The sequence below is a fragment of the Manis javanica genome, chromosome 14 (genome assembly GCF_040802235.1).
Source record: "Manis javanica isolate MJ-LG chromosome 14, MJ_LKY, whole genome shotgun sequence".
NCBI classification, from domain to species: Eukaryota; Metazoa; Chordata; class Mammalia; order Pholidota; family Manidae; genus Manis; species Manis javanica.
This window is the reverse complement of record NC_133169.1, coordinates 53,585,266-53,608,406: the sequence shown is the minus strand read 5'-3', so window position 1 is coordinate 53,608,406 and position 23,141 is coordinate 53,585,266. Positions and strand designations below refer to the sequence as shown.

Sequence of the window (23,141 nt, the reverse complement as noted above, 5' to 3'; positions counted from 1 at the left end):
CCTGTCTCTGAATAGTCTTTTTCCATGGGTTGGGGTAAGGCTCAGAAATCTGCATTTTACCTAAGCCAACATCATCATGACCCAGGATTCTGACGGACATGGTTCTGTTATCCATATTTTGGGCCTCATTGCTTGCCAAAGAACATTTTTCCTAGGAAATTAGTATTTTGTATTAATATTCCATTAGAAGCTAAAGTAATTTAAGCATGGTTTAATGAGGCAGAGAGTTAAGGGGCAGGAGGTCAGTCAGGCAGACCTTAGCACCATGCAGAAATGAAGACAATCAGCCTTTGTCTGGGTTGGCCGCAATGGTAGAAGAGGAGGGGGGATTGTAGAAATGCTTTTAGGAATGTAGAGCTAACAGGATGCAGGCATCTGTTAGCTGCTAGAGGGCAAAGGATGGTAGATAATAAACCCCTTGGGGATAGGAAGTAGATCTTACTCATTTTATGACCCTAGCTCAGTATGGAAGCCACCACAGTGTGGCTTCTCAACAAGTTAGTTGAATTGTTAGATAAACCATCATATAACGCACAGCGAAGTCAAAAGGCATCTCTCTTTTTATACCTCTAATTTTTTTTGACCTCTGATATTTTTACCTTGTTGCTCACTTGCTTTAAACTGCCTTCTGACTTGATGATAGAAGTACACATTTAATTGTTTTATGCAAATTGAAATGATTTAAGTGATTTAAAATATAAAAAGTAATGAAAATATTTTGTGTTTCTTAATGTTGGGCTTTTTTCCCATGAGCGTACAGCACTGAAATCCCATCAGCTCAGATCTAGCCACTGAATTGTATGAAATTAAGTTTCATTTTGTGGAAATGTAATCCACTTCCAGTTAAACATTGTGATAGTTTGTTTCTTTTTTTTAAATAAATTTTTCCATATAATATGTGGCTTTTAGTGGGAAATAATATATCACGACAAAACACTTAATGTATTTAGCACAAAAAAGTTTGCTCTTTAAAGTATTACTGTTTACACATCTGATCCTTTCCAAATTATCCAAAAAATGTGTGTGAATTCATAAATGTTCTCTTCTCTAACTCTTTAAACATCAAAAGGGACCATCTTCAAAATCCAAATGCTTCTCCAGCTTTCCGCAGGATATCACAAAACTTCCTGGCAGGGACTTTTAAACAAGTTGAGAAGTTTTATAAGATAAAAATATTTTTTCAGTTGACTTGACAACCATGTACAATGTTAGTGGAGAGTTTATTTGCCCAAGGTTCTTTTCAAAATGAATTTAAACTGAGATTATTAAAATGTAGCTCAGTTGTACAGTATGAGGAGAGGTGTTGCTAATGTCCTACTTTGAGAACACTTTCTGTACAATGTGTATGACTTGGTTATGGGACTCCCTATGGAGACGTGCATTTCTGCTAACAGAGGGGAGACAATTAAAATTATTCAAACACAGTTAATCATATGCATAAATGGAGAGTTTTGATTCAGAAGGAGAAGCACTATAGCTTGGTGGATTAGAGGTCTCTCTGCTTGACCACCAGACTGGGTGGGTCTGAGTCATAGCTCTGCCATTGATCTTAACACTTACCTCAACAGTGAAGCAGAAATCATGAGAACAGAAATATTAAGGGGATATTTTGAAGATTAAATGATATCATCATCATAAATGATTAATATAGTGACTGGTGCAGATAACGGTTCACAATTAATTGTTTTATATCAAACAATAGAATCAGTACTAAGCTATGTCTGCTGATAGTTCCAGATGTTGGTAGACAATCCCTGTGCCAATTTAATGATAATCTTTTCTGTTATGAGATAAATAGCTGCAGGAAAAATACAGTTAATGGTAAAACAATGCTTGAATCACCAATTCTCTCCATGGCTATAAACTAATTTCTTACATGACAATCAGGATCCCAAAAGGAAAAAGATCATCTGGATGAGAAGTTGTAATCCTCCCAATTTGGAAAGTCATGTCACACTACTTTGGAAAATGTCCAAATTGCTAAATCTTGGAAGCAGGCCCTCTCCTTCTCTCAGATGGACACATTATTTAAGAATTTTTATTATTTCTGGAAGAGACCAATTGCCTTTCAAAAATAATACCATTTATGTACGGTTTGAAAGCCTGCACCACTACAGATGGGAGAATCGAACACGTTCCCCACGGCGAGCGACTGTGGACGTCACAGTCTCCCAGCTCCGTGTGCTGCAGCCAGAGGCCCCCGTGGAGGGGAGGCGGCGGTGCTGGCTGGGACTGCATCAGAACCACACAGTCAGAAATGCATTAAGGCATCTTTAGTGATCTGTGATATTATGCCAGGTTTACAATTGTAGCAAATTTTTTTTACAATTTGCAACACTTGGCTAACAAAATTCTTGCTATTATTATTTACTTGGCCCTGAAGTCTACAACTCTCACCAAAGTCAACAAATATAGCAAATTACTTTAATGATGTTTATCTCTGTTTTTTGACTAATGAGAATAAGATAAAATTTCCCCATTTACTACCCCAGTGAAAAGAATAATTATGGGTTCCCACTGTATTCCAGGCATTTTACATCATCTTCAAGTAATCTGCATGACCAATCAGGAAAGTATACTTAATAAATGAGGAAACTGAGACACGTTTATTTCTTTATTTTTGTTTAACTTGCCTCGAGTCAAATGAATAAGGGAGAGATACAGAATTCAAATCTTTGTGACTCGAATGTCTTAAATTCTATATCCAGTAACCGAACTGATCCATACCTGTTCCGTATCATCTCTTCTTTTTATTGTCAAAGTATGAAAACCATTTATCCTCCTATTTTCTCTGACAGTCATTCTATTAATATGTGTTGATACAAACATGAAAGACATTAATTAAAATATGTTAATTAATGAGAATAGGAAAGAGAAATATGATTCATCATATAGTGAATTTTTCTAGCACTGAAAGCAAAAAATGACGTTCAATATATTTTTAGTTTTATTTAGACCACAGTTTTCATAGTCTTCAAAATTAGCAAGCATGGTGATTTCTTAATTCATTATTCTTAACTCATACACTAATAATTTATTACATCCATATAATTTTCTTATTTCAGAAACAAAATGTAATAGTCTTTATTCAAATACTTAATTTGCCTCAGTGAAAATATAGTTTAATAGTCTTGAATTTATTTTGATTTGAGAAACTATAGGTAGCCTAGTTGTAACTTCTCTTAGCAATTTCTATTTCAATTCTTTTATGGTGTTTTAAAATACATAATGGATATTCTCTTTATTCACAGTTTTTTATTATGAAAGACTATTTTATTAATAATCTAGTTTATTACACAATGAGAAAAGGAAGCCCTTGGCTATGCTGCCAAGCATGTACAAAACCAGGCTTTGCTCTTTGTACTTCTCAGTATTAACCCTCACTCAAAAGCAGGTATTTAATGGTCTTGTTAATGAGAATTGAGAAGAGATTATATGAAAGTTTTATTGAAATAGTAGTGATTCCACATGAAATTGGTTCCACTTTTAAGCATGGTTAATAGATTAAGATTCTAATATGCCAGGATTTTTGAGACATGAGAACAGGCCAGGATTTTGAGACATCCCTATCCTCAAGAAATAGCAGAGTTAACCAGAAATGAAAACATATAATACACTGTAGAAAATGCTATAATGTCGTTCAAAAAAATCCTATGGTAGGACAAAAAGTATACACAGGTGAGGTGGAAGGAAGTGAAAGAAAATCTCATGAAAGTATTCTACAGTAATCGTGAAGATTACAGTTTATCTGTGCAAAGACATTGAAGGAGAGGCACTTTGAGAGGGATGGGGGAGAAAAAGGAATTCATCGATGCCAAAGGTGCATAATGGTTAGTCACGTGATTCCAGAGCCAGCCACCTCAGTTCAGCATCACCACTTTCTACTTCCTCACTGTATAACCTTGGGAAAGTTACTTCTTATCAGCAAAATGGACACTATAATAGTTCCTATCTCAAAAAACGGTTTAACTCAAGCTTTTAGATCCCTTTGTATGGCATATGACACATAGAAAATGCTAAATAACAATTCACTGCAAAAGAATAAGAAAAAACATACTTTTTGGAAGAATACCAATTATTAGGTATTGCTGAAAAGAAAAATGCAATAAATGACTTGGAAGAAGATGAAGAGGCAATATACCATGTTAAAGAGCTGGAAGTCACCATGTAGGTAATGGAGAAGCAGAGGAACAGCAGTCCACGTGTAGATCTCACTGTGGCATAGTAGCAGAAGAGAGGAGGATGTTGGGAAGGATTCCAGGTACAGGACCCATAATGCCATAACAATTGTCAAGACTAATATTTCATAATCCTCTTTAATAATAATAAAAGGAATTGAAAGGGGATGATAATTGAGAGAAATAATTAGAAAGTAGAATTTGTAAGGCTTGCCCCTAACACTTAATAAATAAAATAGCCTGGGTGATCATTTGGGAGAAGAAAGGATAAAGATGGCCTCAAGATTCTTGATTTGGTAGATGGCTAGCAAAGGCATTAAAAAAGAGAGCAAGAGAATACAGGAGTGAGTAGAGGTTGAAAGAGAAAAGCATGAGGACAGTTTTAGCCATAGTGCATCCGTGTAGAGTACATCCATTCAGAGATAAGTCAGATTTTTAGAATAAAGTTCCAAGTTAAAACAAGAGATTCAAGATTCACTAGAAAACACAAAGATGGCCAAGAATGTAAAGGTTTCCCAAGGGACACTTTTTATTGTAAGTGGAAGAAGATGGTCTTGCGAAGCAGGTGGGCAAAATTAATAGTTTAATATGATTTCAGATATGACAAAAGGTTGAATAAAGAATCTCCAGGCAAGAGCAAGAATCTACAGTGGTTGAATAGAAACTCCCTATTTCTAAGTGTTTTAGACATTCTACTGAGAAAAAATATATATAGATCATTTTGATAATAGTGACCTAAACATGTTATTTACTAGATTGAATGGGAAAATATTTTTTACTGAGTAAAAATATTTACCTTTAATCGAGATAACTCAATTTTGAAAGTAAATCAATCTGATCTAATTTTGTTTTGACCATTTAAACTAATTTCTCTCCCATTGATTGAAGATATTTTTGGCTGTTACTTAATCACAGTTGTAAAATGTTAAACAATTATCTAATGTATTTTTTTATTTTAATGGTGTGCTGAATCAGCATGGGCATTAATCATGACAATGACCACCCGTCATGTGCTGATGGTCTTCATATCATGTCTGGTGAATGGATTAAAGGACAAAATCTTGGTGATGTTTCATGGTCCCGATGTAGCAAGGAAGATTTGGAAAGATTCCTAAGGTACCAAGGTCACTTTTGTTGCGTTGTGAATGTGTACACGTGCCTGCTTCCTCTACCAACCAGGGACGGCAGAGCAGAAGGGGCTCTGGATGAGGAATCAAGGCATTTGGTTGCAATCTGGGGTCTTCCGCTGAGTCATCATGTGAATTGGGACACATTTCTTAATCCATTTGCTTCTCAGTTTCCATATGTTCAAATGACAGGATGGGCAAGATGAGTTTTAAGGGTGAAAAATTCTTATAATGGTGAAAAAATAAATCTGTCACAGTACTTAATTTCCTCTTCAGAATATCCCAGTGGAAACCTTCTCATTGCTCCTCATTCAGGGCATTTGTTATTTATCCCCAAGAAACCCTTCAATAAAAGCTACAGCTCTCCATTCTGATGCTCGTACACTCGGAATCTTTTCTCATTAATGCATAGTTTTCACAGTCCTGAATTCTCATCTGTCCCACTTCCAGCAGTGATAATAGTTTCTGTGTAGTTGGGAAGAAAAGGAAAAATATGATTATTGTACTGATTTTCATCTTAATGCCTTTGTTCCTTCCTTATTTTTTTTTTGGTAATAGAAGGAGCAGCTGAAACAGTAAGTGTATGTAAAGTAGTTAGCGAGTGAGAGACGCTGGAAGTGTCCCGAAGTCTTAAGTAAGAAATACAGGGACACCTAGCTAGCTAATAATTCCCTACACAGATAAGTTTTATTCATTTCTCTATACTATTTAAATTGGCAAGCCTATTTTTACTGTTGAATGAATATTAAAATCCTGTAAAATATAATGTTTATTACGTTACCATAACTCTCTGCTCTGGTATATATTTTGTACATGCTCTTCATATACTCTAGTACTTAATGCGTATGATATTTTGAACACATCACTTCACTGCAACAGGAGGCCCTTATGGGTTCCTAAGGAACGTGCTGATTTTGTGTGGCTGCCTCCAGATGAATCAGAACTTTTACAAAACAAATACCACTTCATAAATAGAAGTTGTATTACAATGTCAAGTTTAAAAATATCCATTCTACTGATATTCACTCATGAATACATTCCACAGATTCTTTAAATCCCTGAATATTGTTGATTGCTCACCTTCACATGTTACTCTTGGGCAAGTTCCTCTCTGAGTTTAAGCTTCTTCATCTTACCAATGTGTATTATTAATAACTACCTCACAGTGTTATGTAGATCAGTTGAGTTAATCTGTATGAAAGATCTTTATAAATCCCCAAACCTGTTAACTTTAACATTATTATTATCATTAGGGTTATCTTCAATAATTGTAAATAAATGATTCTCATATGTGGAATAATTTCTATGAGCATTCATCAGATTAGCTTATAAGTAAGAATATATTTTTAATATAAAAATGTTTCTGGTTGCTATGCTAATGAATTATAACAGCTTTTTACACTAAATTCAAAATTTTACACATATCTGCATATTGCCAGGTCAAAAGCCAGTAACTGCTTGCTACAGACAAATCCCCAGAGTGTCAATTCTGTGATGGTTCCCTCCAAGTTGCCAGAGATGACATATACTGCTGACGAGCAATGTCAGATTCTCTTTGGGTCATTGGCTTCCTTTTGTCAAGAGATGCAGGTAAGGGTTGTGTCCAGGTAGGACTTTTTAAGTGTATGTTCGCCCTCAGAGTTTAGAAGTATTGGTTGGATGAGGGAAAATGACTGTTTCAGAGTTTGTGGCTCAAAAGCACCTGAATCTTGGAAAGAAGGATTTTCTAAGAAAAGATTTCTGTATTTTTCCCTTGGCACTTTGGAAGTGATAGAAATTAGATGTGGGTATTTAATCTAAGTCAGGAAGGAATGACCCAAGAGTTTCAACTTCAGAAATGGCACTGACATCGGGGAAGTATGTGCACTATGCCAGTTCTGTGCTGGTCTTTTAAATATCCTACTTTGTTACAAGGTAGGTAACTGGGTGAAAATGTCATAAAAATGATATATGAACATATAATTGTAGAGGAGAATAGGTCTATCTTTAACCCTGAAAAGAAAATATTAAAAGTATATTCTGTAAGAACAAAAGTTGGAGAGTGCCTTTTGAAAAAAACTAGAGAAAAAGGGCAAATATGTGTTGGTAAACTAAGCAATGTTTGTATATTATTAGTCAAATGGTCTCTAATTACTCAGGGGCTAGTGGTACCAGTCTAGAAAATCTGAAGTCTGAAGGATGGAGCAAAATGACTTTCTTAACTGATGTCAGAATTTTAGCTCTGTTTTCCCTTCTCTTTTTCTTTTCTTCTCTCTGCTGCCCCTCCCTAGTTGCCCCTCTCTTCCCAATGCACACATTTCACACCCACTGTATTGCAGGAATAAACCAAGAGTCGAGCTTGGAGTGAATTGTTAGCTGCATTACACTCTGTGTAAGTTTCTGCGATCACCTTAGATCAGTCTGGCTTTGTTGAAGATGAGGCTGTTTTGGATAACTGGCAGCGTAATTAAAATCCACTATGAGAAAAAGAATATATGCTGCTGCTTCTCTGTGGTATCTGCCCAAGGAGTTGATGACCTGTTTCCTCCGGATCAGTTTCCCACATTAGTAGGTAAACTCCGGGAGGGCAGAGGATGCTTCTCCAGCATTTCGCCCAGTGGCAGGCACAAGGTTAGGCACTCAGTGAATATTTGACTTACGGATTAAAATAAGTGACTTCAGGAAAGAGTTGGAGCTGTGTTAAATGTCTTACGTGAAAGGACATGTGGACGGTAATACTGATCTGGCAGTAGTGGAGCTCTAAAAGAACTCGTGTAGGTATGTGGTTATGACCAGATTCCCAAGTAGCCACTTTGCAATCTGTCCCTGACTCCTCTCTCATCTCATTGATCAGTTTTGTTCATTCTACGCTTACCTCCAGACCTTTAGACAATCAAACACGGGGTCATCATCTTCTTTTTTAAATCTTCATGATAAAAGGTATGTTTTGAGGTACGCAGGGTTAGTTTCATGGATAGACAACTTTTATATGCTGAAATTAGCATTGTTTTGGAAACCAGAGTAGGCTCTTTATGGTTACCACTGTATTATTGTATGGGAAATAGTTTCAGTTTGTCAGTACAGAGAATTGATTAAAATGGTAAGTGGAAAATTTCACATTTGATAAAGTGCCCCAAGTGTCAGAAAAAGTCTGCAAATCATCAGCCACAAACATGATCTTGGTAAGTTTTAGATTATTCTTTGCAAACATTACTTTAAAATATGTTTAGGAATTATTTGTATATAGTCCAGTTAAATTTTCCGAGTACCATTCTGCAACGTTGTGAATGCCACATAGTATGTAAATCATTCAAATTTTCTAATTTAATTCTTAAAACACTTATATGCCATAAATTACTATTCAATCCTATTTTACAGATCAACAATTTGAGGCCTGTAGAAATTAAATAACAGTTAAGTTCTTAAACCTATTAGGGAGTGTGTTAGATACAAAGCCAAGGAATAGAGTACATTCTAACCATTATGCCTTCCTGCCTCTTATAGAACTCACACTTCTTTATATATTCTCAGTAGGATAGAATCTTAGGTCAGATCCTGTGTTAAAACTGAATTAATTTTATCTGCTTTAGCACCTACATCATCAGGGTGAAGAATTTCATCAGGGTTAAGAAATATCTTAATTCTTTTTCTAAGCTATTTGCTCTATTCATATGGTTATTTCTCCCTAACCTACCTGCATGGATCTTTTTTCCCCCCCATTTCTGAAAGTGTAATTTTTTATTAGGGGATTTTAAATCTGTGTTTCTTGATTCCTAAGATGTTGCTTTGTTTTAAAATGGGCATTTTGCAAATAAAATTGAGTTTTAGGTTTTAGGTATTCAGAATTTGATTCAGATTTAGGTATCTCCTTTCCTCCCCCTCAAATATTTTATGTAGGACCGTTTTATTTATAAAATTGGTTTACTCTCTCTTTCTGTCTGTGTGTAATCTTTATCAAGGGGATTTAAAAATAATGCCAGGAAGAACTGGCCTGCTGTAGGCAGTCAAGGAAGGGTTTGACTCAGAACCAAGCTGGGTCAGGGTTTGGCTGGAGAGCCTGCTTGAAGAGGTGTGAAACATGGGCACCAGCAATGGTTTTGCCTCATCTGACTTATATATCCTTAGTGAAACTCTTTTTCTTTCTGAGCCACGCTCTATAGAACAAGAAGTGGGACTACATCGTCTTTCAGAATCTCCTAGAGTGTCCTAGTCTGGAAAATCTGTGATTCCCAAAGAGTGCTCTGATACTGCCCTTGAAAATTAGCATTTAAATCCCAAATTAGTGTACAAATTGCAGGAACTAGATGGATGGATGAGTAGATAGAGCATTAAAGAGATTACTTAGAAATTCAGTCATTGACAAATGTTTAGTGAGTTCCAACTACTTGGTGGGCATTGTTCTACACCCTAATAATATAGCAGGAAACAGAGACCCCACCTTTAAGGAGCTTACATTTTAGTTGTGGGAAAACAGGCAAGAAGCATGTACATATATAATGTGTCAGTTGATGTTAAATGGTTTGGAGAAGTATAAACTCAGGTAAGAAGGATAGGGAGTAAAACCAGGGATTGGTGAGGATGGGGTTTATTTTATATAGGACAATCTGGGCAGGCCTCCTGGAGAAGGTGACATTTGTTTAGAGATCTGAGGGCAGTGAGTGAGCAAACCATGCATTATCTTGGGAGGAATATAGCAGGAGGAAACAGGAAGCAAAATGCCTTGGAGTGGAGTTTTGGTCATGTTTTAAGTTTAAGATGCCCAGTAGACATGAAAGTACAGATGGAAGTAGGTTTAGGGTAGATTGGTATCTGAAAGTCCTCAGCAAGTAGATGATACTAAACAAGTGATACTAAATGATAATACTAGTAAATGAGTTAGATAGAAGGAAGTTTCAGGACTAGGAAGTTGATCACCACAATATTTAAAGGTTAGGAAGATAGGAAGAAAGCAACAATTAAACCTCTACAAGTATCTGTTGATGAGAATAGAACCAAGACTAAGATCCTGGAGGCTAAGTGAAGACATTTTTTGGAAATAATTAGTTGTTTCAAAAGCTAAAGACAAAGGGAGTAAGTGAAGTCAGAGAATATGCAAATACTTTTTTCCCACAGAATTTAGTACTGTTACTTTAGCTGTCTGGAAATCCCTGAACTGTAAGTGTCAGGAGGTATGACTTAAAAATATAAGAGGAAATGGTTATAAGTGCAGAAGATTAAATAGTTCTGTTTGTGAAGCCACACACAGAAACCTTGAAGTGGATATAAATGGAGTTAACAATCTACAAATCTGACACCTTGATTTTATCTAAAACAAATCTCCTAGAAGGCAGACTCCATAACTTCAAAGGGAATTGTCAATCCTTTTTATTGCTTTTCCTCTGGCACCTAAGAGAGTGCTCAATATATACTGGTTCAGTGAGTAAGTGAATCTGTTGAATGATGGAAGAATGATTCTCAATTTTAGCTCATATAAATAGTTGATTCGTAGTTGACATATCATGGTAACATGAATATAACTTTGTAAAATATTAACTTAATGTCTACATAAAAACTAACCTGTAAGGGCAAAGAGCTTTTGTTTCACAGCTTATACATGAGCTAATTGGGCATTCTTATGACCATCTCATTTTTAGTCATTTAATAAATAAATATCAAGCTGCGTGAAGTGAGGATTCCTAGCAACTTTTCAATGCGTGTGTTTCTGATAGATACTGGCAGTTGGTCCATAGTACTTGAATTAGGTAGTGCTCCCATCCTTGTAAACAGATAGTCACACACAAGTACTGGCAACTCGAACACTACATACATGCTGATCTAATTAATAATATGAATTTACCCTTAGGGTAGCAACTTACTGCAAAATGTTTCATAGCATAGCTTAAATTTGCCTCAAAATCCTGACACACACCCGCACCCCACCCCCACCCCCACCAGCAATAGTAGCTACCTCTTCTGCATTAATATGGAAATTCTTGGATGGCCTTGTTCCCCAGTCCTAAGCAATTGTTACTCTGGGCCATCTGGCATCTTCTGTCTGAGTCAGCTCCAACTGCATCAAGACTGTTGCAGCTGCCTGAAATTACTTAGCCTGGGCAAGAATACAGAGGTATTCTTATGTGGATAGTTCCCTAGAAACGGTAAGAAGTGGCCTCCCAAGAGTTACATTTTTTGAATAAGAAGGAAATATGCTAAAAAATTGAAGACATCCAGGAAACTTAAAATTCTGCCCTTGGTTTTGAAATAGGCACATGGTGAATTGCATACATACTATGTTGTGTAGAAAACTTTATAGTGTACTTGTGTTACAGGTTGAAGTCATTCTCCTCGGTTCTTGTCCCCACAGCAACAAGGAATTGAAAGGCAGAAACACAATAGCAAAGCAGAGTGAAAGTTTTATTTGAAGACACTCCAAGGAGGAGGGGGCCAGAGTCAGGTAGACAAAGGCATAAACTTTTAGGGGAGGGTCTCTTTATCAGGTCCTAACTGGGAGGCACTTCTTTGATTGACAGGGTGAGGTCTTTTGATTGACAGCTCTAGTTAGTTGTATACCCATTCCTCTTGATGCACATGTCTTTTCCCAGAATGCACACAGAAAAGCCCTGGAGGAGGAGGAGTAGCAAAACCGCAATTGTATTTTAATGAGATGAGGGGGTGTGGTTTGAGCAATTCTTAGTTTTGTTCATTGTGCCTGCATTGGGACCAGTTGGGACCAGTTTGGCCTGGTCCCCATCAGTAGGAAGTTACCTCCCTGCAAAGCTTTTGTCCTCTTCATGTGGGACCCCTACCTGGGCAGTTTGGGCAGTTTTTCCTTGAACCTAATATTCCCCTTCCGCAGCTACTCGTGTCTATCTTTCTCCTTGACACTTGAACCATATGGTGATATAACCAAGTAACAAAGAAAGGTCCAGTTTTACATTTCTGGGATATATGTGATACACCAAAGTATGTACAACTTCTAAAACCTCTGATTTGATCTGATGAACTGGCTGGAATTAAAATGAAGTACCTTATGGAGAATTCTAGAAGGCTGAGCCTCTATGATGTGGCATCATGAAATTGCAAGAGGCAGCAGGAGTTGGACTTAAAGGGGCTTAACATGAAATAGCCCTTGATGACTCTTATTAGTTTCTTGGACAATTAAGACAACATCGAGAACATGTTGTCAAGATTGATGAAGTTGCAGATTTTTAAACTCTGTCCTTCCTATAAGATCAGTAAATTAAGGTGGGTTAAAACTATCAGGAATTGATTCTGAATGTTTTGATGTTTAATCAAAGCTTATCTAATCCTTGGAGCATTAGTTCTATGCATTCTGGGAGTCCACGTACTTGGTGGCAGTTTATTTGACTGGATAATCTAGCTCTTTTTATTTTAATACAGCTAATTTTTTCCCATAACTTCTTATTGATATGGGCTATTTTTTCCATTTTTAAAATCTTTTGTTCATCCCTGTGACTTATTTTATAATTGTAAGTTTGTAACTTTTTAATCCCCTTCACCAATTTTTACCCATCCCTTCATACCCCTCTCCTATTGCAAAAGTTTATTCTCTGTGTTCATGAGTCTATTTGGTTTTTTCTTTGTTCACTTGTTTGATTTGACTTTCAGACTCCACACATAAGTGAATCATACACTTTTTGTCTTTCTGTTTATTCAGCCTATATACTGTAGGTCAATCCATGTTGTTGCAAATGACAAGATCTCATTTGTTTTTATGGCTGAGTAATATTCCATGGTGTATACACCACATCTATTTTATCCATTTGTCCATTGATGGACACTTAGGTTGCCTCCATAGCTTAGCTACTGTAAATAATGCCTTAAATATGCAATAAATGCAGGGGTGCATATATTTTTTTGAATTAGCATTGGGCAAATACCCAGAAATGGAATTCCTTGGTTGTATGGTATTTCTTTTTTTAATTTTATAAGAAACCTCCATACTGTTTTCCATAGTGACTGCACCTGTTTATATTCCCACCAGCAGTGTATGAGAATTCCCTTTACTTCACATACTCTTCAACACCTGTTATTTCTTGTTTGATACTAGTTACTCTGACTGGTGTTAGGTGATAGCTCATGGTGGTGTTGATCGGCATTTCCCTGATGATTACCAGTGTTAAGCATCTTTTCATGTGTCTGTTGGCTATGTGTGCATATTCTTTGAAAAAATGTCAGTTCAGGTCCTCTGCACATTTTTTATTGGATTATTTGTTTTTTTGGTGTTGAGTTGTATGAGTTCTTTGTATATTTTGGATATAACCCCTTATTGGATGTATCATTTGCAAATATATTCTTCCATTCTGTAAGATGTCTGTTTATTTTGTTGACAACTTTTTTTGCTTTGCAGAGCATTTTAGTTCAGTGTAGTTGTACTTGTTTAATGCTTTTGTTTTCCTTTCCTGAGAAGGCATCTCCAAAATAATTTTATAAGGCTGCGTCCAAGAGTTTACTGCTTATGATTTCTTTTAGGAGTTTTCAGGTCTTATATTTTGGTCTTTAATCCATTTTGTTTACTTTTGTGTATGGAGTTAGACAGTAATCCAGTTTCATTCTCTTATAAGTAGTTGTTCAATTTTCCCAACACCAGTTATTGAAGAGCCTGTCTTTTGAAGAGACTCGTTTTTTCCCCATTGTATATTCATGGCTCCCTAATCATGTATTAATTGATCATATATGCATAGGTTTGTGTCTGGGCTCTCTGTTCTGTTCCATTGATCTGTGAGTCTGTTCTTATACCAGTACCATACTGTTTTGGTTACTGTACCTTTGTACTAGAGCTGAAAGTATGGGAGCATGATACCCCCCACCTTTGTTCTTTCTCAGAATGTCTTTGGCTATTCAGGGTCTTTTGTGGTTCCACACAAATTTTAGGATTATTTGCTCTAGTTCAATGAAAAATGCCATTGGTATTTTGATAAACTTGCATTGAATCTTTAGATTGCTCTTGGCAGTATGGCCATTTTAATAATATTAATTCTTCAAAACCATGAGCATGTTATCTTTCCATTGTGTCATCTTCAATTACTTACATCTATGTCTTAGAATTTTCAGAGTATTGGTCTTTCACTTCCTTGGTTAAATTTATTCCTAGTATTTTATTCTATTTGATGCAATTATAAATGGGATTATTTTCTTAATTTCTCTTTCTGCTAGTTCATTGTTTGTATGTAGAAATGCAACAGATTTTTGTGTATTAATTTTGTATCCTGCAACTTTACTGAATTTATTGGTTTTGGTAGTTTTTCATTGAAGTCTTTAGGATTTTCTACATATAGGATGATGTCATCTGCAAATAGTGACAATTTCTTACCAATTTGGATGCCTTTTACTTCTTTTCTTATCAAATTATTATGACTAGGATGTCTAGTATTATGTTGAATAAAATTGAGAGTGGACATCCTTGTCTTGTTCCTGATCTTAGAAGAAAGCTTTTAGCTTTTCACTGTTGAATATGTTAGCTGTGGATTTGTCATATATGGCCTTTATTATGTTGAGGTATGTTCCCTCTATACCCACTTTTTTGAGAGTTTTGATCATGAATGGATGCTTCATTTTGTCAACATTTTTTCTGCATCTCTTGAGATAGTCATGTAGTTTTTATCCTTCCTTTTCTTAATGTGGTGTATGATATTGATTTTTGGATATTGAATCATCCTTGCATCCCTGGGAAAAAAATTTCACTTGGTCATGGGGAATGATCCTTTTAGAGTTCCTAGTATTTTATTGTATTTGGTTTGGTATTTTTGAATTTGGTTTGGTAATATTTTGTTGAAGATTTTTACATCTATCTTCATTAAGGATATTGTGCTGTGATTTTCTTTCTCTCTTTTTGTAGTATCTTTTTCTGGCTTTCTTATCAAGAATGAATGAATTTCTAGAATGAATTGTAGAATGAATTTTTTTGTCAGCATTTGAGAAGGATGGATTTAGTCCTTTGAATGTTTGGTAGAATTCACCTGCAAAGCCAGCTGGTACATAACTTTTGTTTATTGGGAGTTTTTTTTATTACCAGTTCAGTTTCAGTACTAGTAATTGGTTTTTTCAGATTTTCTATTTATTCCTGGTTCAGTCTTGGAAGATTGTATGTTCTGAGAATTTATCCATTTCCTCTGGACTGCACCATTTCTTGGCCTATAATTGTCTATATAGTATCTGATGCTTCTTTTTATTTCTGTAGTATGGGTTATAATTTCTTCTCTCAATTCTGATTTTATTTATTTGAATCCTTTTTCTTTTTTTTTTGTGAGCCTAGCTAAAGGTTCATGAATTTTGTTTATCTTTTCAGAGAACCAGCTTTGTCAATTTCACTGACATTTTCCTATAGTTTTAGTCTCTATTTCATGTATTTCAGCTTGGATCTATATTTTTCTTTCTACTAACTTTGGGCTTTGTTTTTTTCTTCTTTTTCTAGTTCCTTTAGAGTTAAGATCCAGTTGTTTACATGAGATTTTTCTTGTTCCTTGAGTAGGGCCTATATTGCTGTAGCCTTCCCTCTTAAAACTGCTTTTGCTGTGTTTCGAAGATTTTCAACTGTTTGTTTCTATTTCATTCATCTCCAGGTAATTTTTTGATTTTCTCTTTGATGTTTTTGTTTTTCTTAAGTAGCATGTTCTTTAGCCTCTATGTATTTGTGCTTTTTCATTTTTACCTTGTAATTGATTTGTAGTTTTATACTCTTGTTGGAAAAGATGCTTGATACAATTTCTGTCTCCTTTAATTTATTGAGTTGTTTTGTGACCTAACATATGATCTATCCTGAAGAACGTGCACTTGAAAAGAATGTGTATTCTGCCAGTTTTGGATAGAATGTTCTGTATATATTTGTTAAAGCCATCTGGTCTTTTACAGTTCGGACAGTTGTTTATAGCCACTGTTTCCATATTGATTTTCTGTCTGGATGATCTATCCATTGATATACATGGAATGTTGAAGTCCCCTTCTGTTGTGTTACTGTCATTTTCTTCCTTAATGTCAGTTAATACTTATTTTATAAATTCTACTGAGTACATAGTATTTATAATTGTTATATCTTCTTTACTGGATTATCTCTATCACTGTGTAATGCCTTTCTTTGTATTTTGTTAAAGTCTTGGTTTTAAAGCCTATTTGCTGTCTATATTGCTACTCCAGTCTTTTTTTTCACTTCCATTTATATGCAGTATCTTTCTCTATCCCTTTACTTTCAGTCTGTATGGGTCTTTAGGTCTGAAGTGAGTTTTGTAGGTAGCATATAAATAAGTCTTTTTAAAAAAATTCATTCAATCACCATATCTTTTTTGATTGGAGCATTTAGACCATTTATATTTAAGAGTAATTATTGGTAGATATGTACTCATTTTGGTAACTGTATCTTGGTTGTTTTTTATAGTTCTTCTCTGCTACTTTCTTCTTTTCTTGTTCTATTTCCTTGTAATTGGTGACTCTTTAGTGTCATGCTTAGATTCATTTCTCTTTATTTTTTGTATCTGTTAAATATTTTTGGTTTGTGGTTACCATGAGATACACAGAAAAATTCCATAAGTATTTAGTATTCTATCTTAAGTTGATGATTGTTTAAGTTCAAACACATTCTAAAAGCACTAGATTTTTACTCCCCTTTCTCCATGTTTTATGTACATTATATGATAGTTCATATTTTTATTTTTGTCATTGCCTCAACTAATTTTTTAGATATAATTGATTTTACTACTTTTGTATTGTAACCTTCAAATAAACTTTAAAGTGATGGATACTACCTTTACTACTAGTGAAATTTTTTCCTTTCATAATTTTCCTACTTCTAGTTATGACCTTTTCTGCATAAGTAGTCCCTTTAACATTTCTTGTAAGGCTGGTTTAATTATGGTGAACTCCTTTAACATTTGTCTGGAAAACTCTTTATCTGTCCTTCAATTCTGAAGAAGCTTGCTGGGTTAGCGTATTCCTAGCTGTAGGTTTTTTCCTTTCAGTACTTTGAATATAGCATGCCACTCCCTTATGGCCTGTAATGGTTGTGCTGAAAAATTAGCTGATAACATTATGGGGTTTCACTTGTATGTAACTGGTTGCTTTTGTATTGCTGTTTTTAAGGTCTTCTCTTTATCTTTAATCTTTGACATTTTAATTCTGTATATTGTTGTATAGATCTGATATTCATCCTGTTTTGGGCTGTCTGTGCTTCCTGTATCTGGATATCTTTTTCCTTCTCCAGGTTAGGGAAGTTTTCAGGTATTATATCTTCTAATAATTTTTTGCTCCTTTCTCTCCATTTTCTCCTTCTAGCACTCCCTGTAATATGAATATAATTGTGCCTGATATTGTCCTAGAGATCCATTAACTTATTTCCTTTTTTAAAGTCTTTTTTTCTTTTTGGGGTTCAACTTGAGTGTTATCCATTACTCTGTCCTCCAAATTGCTGATCCATCCATCTGCATCCTCTAATCTGCTGTTGATTCCCTCTAGTGAGTTTTTCATTTCATTTATTGTATTCTTCAACTCTGATTGGTTTATTTAATATTTTCTATTTCTTTGTTGAAGTTCTCACTTAGTTCATCCATTCTTCAAGTGTGGTGAGTATTCTTATAACCATTACTTTGAGCTGTTTATCGGATAGATTGTGTAATTCCATTTTATTTAGTTCTTTTTCTGAAGTTTTATCTTGTTTTTTTGTTTGGATCATATATTTTTGTCTCCTCATTTTTTTTGACTTCTGTGTTTCTTTATATGAATTAGGTGAAACAACTACCTCTTCCCTGAAGGAGTGGACTTGTATAGGAAAATTTTCCTGTTTAGACTGCATGTGCCTTGAAGCTTTGACTGGCTGGCTGGAGTTGTAGTGGGTGCAGGCTGGTGGTCCTTGGTCATTCTTCATAGGGCTACCCTGGTGGGACTGCTGGAGCTGAATTGGGCAAGTACCAGGGGGTTCCAGGGCACTCTGTACAGGTGGCACATCAGTGGAAAGACAGAAGCTGAAGGGAGCATGGGCCACTAGGTTGCTCTGTGCAGAAAGTGTCCTGGCAGGATTGCTGGAGCTGAAGTGGGCATGGGCTGAGTGTGTCCCAGTGTGCACCATGCTGTTGCTGCCTTGGTGGAACTGCTGGAGCAGAAGTGGGTGCAGACATGCTCAGGTGGGGTTGCCACCTTGGGGAGAGCTATTGTGGAGTGGGGTTGGGAGCTCTCTTAGGAAGCAGGCTAGCTATCATGCTTGGACACTGCTCCCTTCTAGGTTATCAAGGTGGAAGGGAATACAATCAATGGTACTTGCTAGCACCTCCAACCCATGAGAGAATTCCAGACGTTCCCCCACTGGTTGGCAGATACTCTGGTGTTAGTAAATCAGCATCCTTCACTCATATTCTAGTTGTTCTTTAAGCCACATGTTTTTGTTCTATGCTGTGGTGCAGGCAAATTTGTGTGTGGGTTCCTCAATCCCATTCTATTGCAGTTCCTAATATGGGGTGGGGGTCCTGTCATTACTGTCTCTGTCTTTCCTACTGTTCTCTTTGTGATCTCTCTATCCTTCATTGTGCAGAAACTGTTCATTCAGCCCTTATGTCTTCTTCAGGAGGAGTTGCTATATGTGTAGTTGTAGATTCAGTGTCTGTGTGGGAAGAAATGAGCTCAGGATCTTCCCATAGACCACCTTCTGGGCTTTTATTTTTTAAGTCACCATCTTTATAAATCATCTATTTACATTTTTGCACATTTTTCAGTTTTCTCTTTGTCTTGCTGATTTGTTATATTTGTTCTTGTTATATTTTAGGTGAGAATTCCTTATTACTTGTAAATAGTGTGTCATTTGTGTGTTAACTTTTTATACAGTATTTGTCTTTTAACTTTGAGGTGGTTGAACCCATCAGATTTTCCCATTAAGACTGTGTTGTTTTTATTTTGGTTGTTTTCTATTTTATGCAAATTCTTCCTAACTTGGAATTAACTTATGATACATTCATTTACTTTCAGCTTAAATATTTCTTTAGCACCAGAAACATTTTGGATTTCTTTTTTTAATTTACTTATGATGGGAGTTTTTAAAAGATAACTTTTGTTATTTATACCTACTTTATTGCCCTGCAATAATATGAAGTAGTTTATAATGCCAGTTCTTTATAATTTATTGAAATTTCCTGTACAAAGTAATATATGATATATCTTAATAATTGTTCTTAGTGTACTTGAAAGAATATGTGTTCCTTATAGTTCATTATATGTCACTAGATCTTAGATGAAGCATGTTAGTATTATTCAAAATGTCTACTGTTTGCTTATTTTAATTTATTGATCAGTAACTGACAGGCATGTGTTAAAATACTCAACTCAAACTGTTGATTTATTTATCTCACCCCATAATTCTGTCTGTTTTGCCTTATGTATTATTGAGTAATATTACTATGGGCATACACATTTATGGTTTTTCATCTGCTTGATTTGTTTTTTTCTTTTTCATGACTTGTGCCGTATCTGTTTTGTCTGGCATTAAAGCTGCTATCCTAGTTAATATTTTCCATACTTTTATCTTCAGCCTTTCCACATATAAATATAAATATTGATATGGATATAGACAGGTAGATATGCCTATTAGAGAAAAGCAATTGCGAGATTGTATTTTTCTATTTAAACCAATACAATCTTTTTTTCATTAGCTAACATTTTTATATTTATTTAAAGTAGTATTTTTATTTATTTTATGTTTGTATTTCATATTTGTCCTCTATTTTTACCTCTTTTTTCCTTTCCCACTTTCCATTAGAGAAATCAAGTTTTCCTCTATGTTCAAACATCACACATTATTTCTGTGTTTTTGTGTGTATCAGTAATTGGTTTTTTTCCCTGCTCAATAGTATTCCATTGGTAGATAACTATTTTGTTTAATGATTTACCCCTTACTAGACATCTGGGATATTAGCTATTATGAGTAAGGCTACTCTGATCATTTATGAATGACTGTTTTTATTCTGCTGTATTAGTACATTAAGACATTATATATTAACAAATTAATTACTTGCAAATGGTAGCCTGGTTGCCTGTTTTTGTAAATTAAGTTTTACTGGAATACAGTCATTTCCATTTGTTCACATGTTCTCTTTGCCCGTCTTCAGGCTACAATGACAGTGTTGAATAGTGGCAGCAGAGACCATATAGCCACAAGTCTAAAGTATAGCTCTGTAGCGCTTTAGAGAAAAAGTTTGCCAACCAGTGTTGCAGGTACTCTGGGTACAAAGATGGCTCTCTTTTTGTTTTCATGGGCAATTAATCTTGTTAGATTCAAACTGGAAACTGTGTTTTCTACTGTGGACAGCAGCTCTTATCTTCAATCAGTTCATTCCTCCTTTATCTGGATTATTTGGAGTGTGCCCCATGCATGTATGGGTCAGGTGCCAGCTAACAACTAATTCTCCTCTAACTCTCTTCCTTTTGGGATTGTCCCTTCAGTTTTGGCAGCTTTGACCATCACAGTTCCCGTCTTCTTGAGTTTAAAAAGATGGAATGTTTTTCACTGTTATGTTAGTTACCCAATGTCATGCCATGACCACAGGCCACTATCAGGTCAAAGCTGCAAAGATGGCAAATTCAGTTTGTCCCAAATCACTTCAGCTTCCCTAAAAAATTACCTGCCATGTTCACTGTCCAGGAAGTTGTGTTGTTGTTGTTGTTGTTTTGTATTCTATGCATAGTTTATAGTTTTTATCTATAGGAGGGTTGGTCTTCTGGTGACTTACCTCACCATTCCAGAAAGGGAATTTTTTTATCTTGCATTTCTCTTTCATACTAAGAAATTTTGGATCATTCTTCATTCAAATACCTCAAATAGTTTTCCACTTTGCATTCTTTTCTTTGGAGGTTCATTAAATAACTAGGTATTGACAGTTCTCCTTTCTCTAAATTTCTTCTTACTCCTTGGCTTTCTTTAACACTTTCTATTGAGAAATCCTTTCTAGCTTGCTTTGTCATCTGATGGCTATGCATAAATTACATTTTCCTTCCTATGTCTATTACTTAACTTCTGCAACTAGCAGTCTTGGAGTGTGTGGAGTGGGGGAGGTGAAACAAGATATCAAATTTAATTAACTGTGACCAGATCTTCCCTGTGAAGGGATCAAGTTTTTAAGTGTAAATGAGCTTGATTTCTGGTATTTCTTTCCAGTAAAAAAAAAAAAAGGTTTATAATAAGGGCTAAAATCGAGTCCTTTCCTATGAGATCATATTCTTCCTTAAAGTGCGTCATTTAGAAGTTCCTTTTGGGCAGATCCATTAGTGATAAACAGTTTTGTTTCCTTTAAAGATTACTTAGCCATAAGTTAAAATTTTTGCTGAGTTCAGGTGTCTCAATTGGCAGGTATTTTTTCATTGTCTTGCCACTTTCAGTACATCATGTATTCACTTCCTTATATTTGTGCCAAGATGCTATCTTTGCCATTTAACTAATCTTGAAAGAAAGCTCCCAACATTATACTGTTTTTAATGATGTTTGCTGTAGATTTTCCTGGATGTCCATTAATCATGAAGACATTCCCTTTAATGGCTAGTTTGCTAAGATTTTTCTTTTTAATGAATAGATGTGAATTATATCATATGCTTTTATCTGTAAGTATAAAAATCGTAGATTTTAAAGCTATTGGTGTTGCTTGATTGCATAAATCAATTATGTTATAATAACCTTGTATTCTGAGTAAAACCCAACATGGTCATAGTACATTTCATTTTTTTATGCTTTGCTGGATTCAGTCTGTTAAAACTTATTTAGCATTTTAAATCTAAGTTAATAAATAGGGTAGATTAGTATTTTCACTTTCTGTTAAAATCCCTGTCTGATTTAGAACTGTTTGTTTAGAACTGTTCCCTCTTTTTCTGTTTACTAGAGAGTAAATATAAATTAAGAATCTAAATTTTTTGAAAGATTGTTAGTTTTTGAATGAAATACATTCTTTGAGGAAAGATTTTTAGCAATCTATTTTAAGTATTCTGTGGTTACAGAATAGTTTAGATTCTCTACTTCTTAGGCCTATTTTAGTAAGTTTCACTGTTTTTTATAAGTTTTAAAAAATATTTTTCCATTTTATATGAGTTTTCAGGTTTGTACAATTTCTTGTGAAACGTTTTTTTTAGATTTTTATTTTTTATTCTTCTTTTGTTTTTCATTATTTCTTTTGAGTTTTTTTTCTTTTTTTAAATACAGCCCCCTCTCTGCCCACTTCCTTTTTTCCAACCTTAATAATACTAAGGTGTTCTGTGATAGAAAAGGATGTTTTGAAAATATTATCCCACACTGAATTACCTTTATAATCAACTGTTAAGTTATTGAAAATGTGTTTTGGGAGGTAATAAATGGAAGAATGCTTTACATGTCCAAGATTTAAGTGTTATTTCTATGTATGTGCATTTAATATTTTTTTATTTTAACATGAATTTCAGAACATCTTAATGGAACTACATGCTATAAAGAAAGACATGGGTCCAGGTTATCCTTGAAGATAAATTTTATGATAATTTTACAAGGACAAGTAACCTCCCATTTAAACTATTGCGCTATAGATGTATAGTATTTTTATGTAACATTTTAAAAGCCTACTTGAAATTCATCTGTTTATAGTCTTCTTTTAGATAAAAATAAAAAAGGAATGTTGTACTGTTTTTATTTGCTAGAAGATTCTGAATTGTGCATTTCTATCCTGGTTTACTATGCAAAGCATTTGAGTCTTAAAGTTCTGCTATTAATGGACAACATATTAAGTGGCTTCAGCAATTAAGTTGAAAAAAATATTTGACTCTGGTCTGTGTAACATACAGAGAGTGTTTGGTTCTAACAAAATACCCAGCCCTGCACCCCATTATCTTAAGAAAGGGCTTCTTATTACAGAGCTCTCATATCATACAT

General features: G+C 35.0%; 1 protein-coding gene across 1 annotated transcript in view; it reads left to right on the top strand.

Annotated features, from left to right (window-relative positions):
• ADAMTS19 (ADAM metallopeptidase with thrombospondin type 1 motif 19) overlaps positions 1–23,141 on the top strand; it is a 224,049-nt gene that overhangs the window by 123,200 nt on the left and 77,708 nt on the right. Inside the window, exons 9-10 of the mRNA XM_037007335.2 lie at positions 5,154–5,294; positions 6,745–6,895. Coding sequence (XP_036863230.2) covers positions 5,154–5,294; positions 6,745–6,895 — 292 coding nt within the window. The remainder of the gene's footprint in view (positions 1–5,153; positions 5,295–6,744; positions 6,896–23,141) is intronic.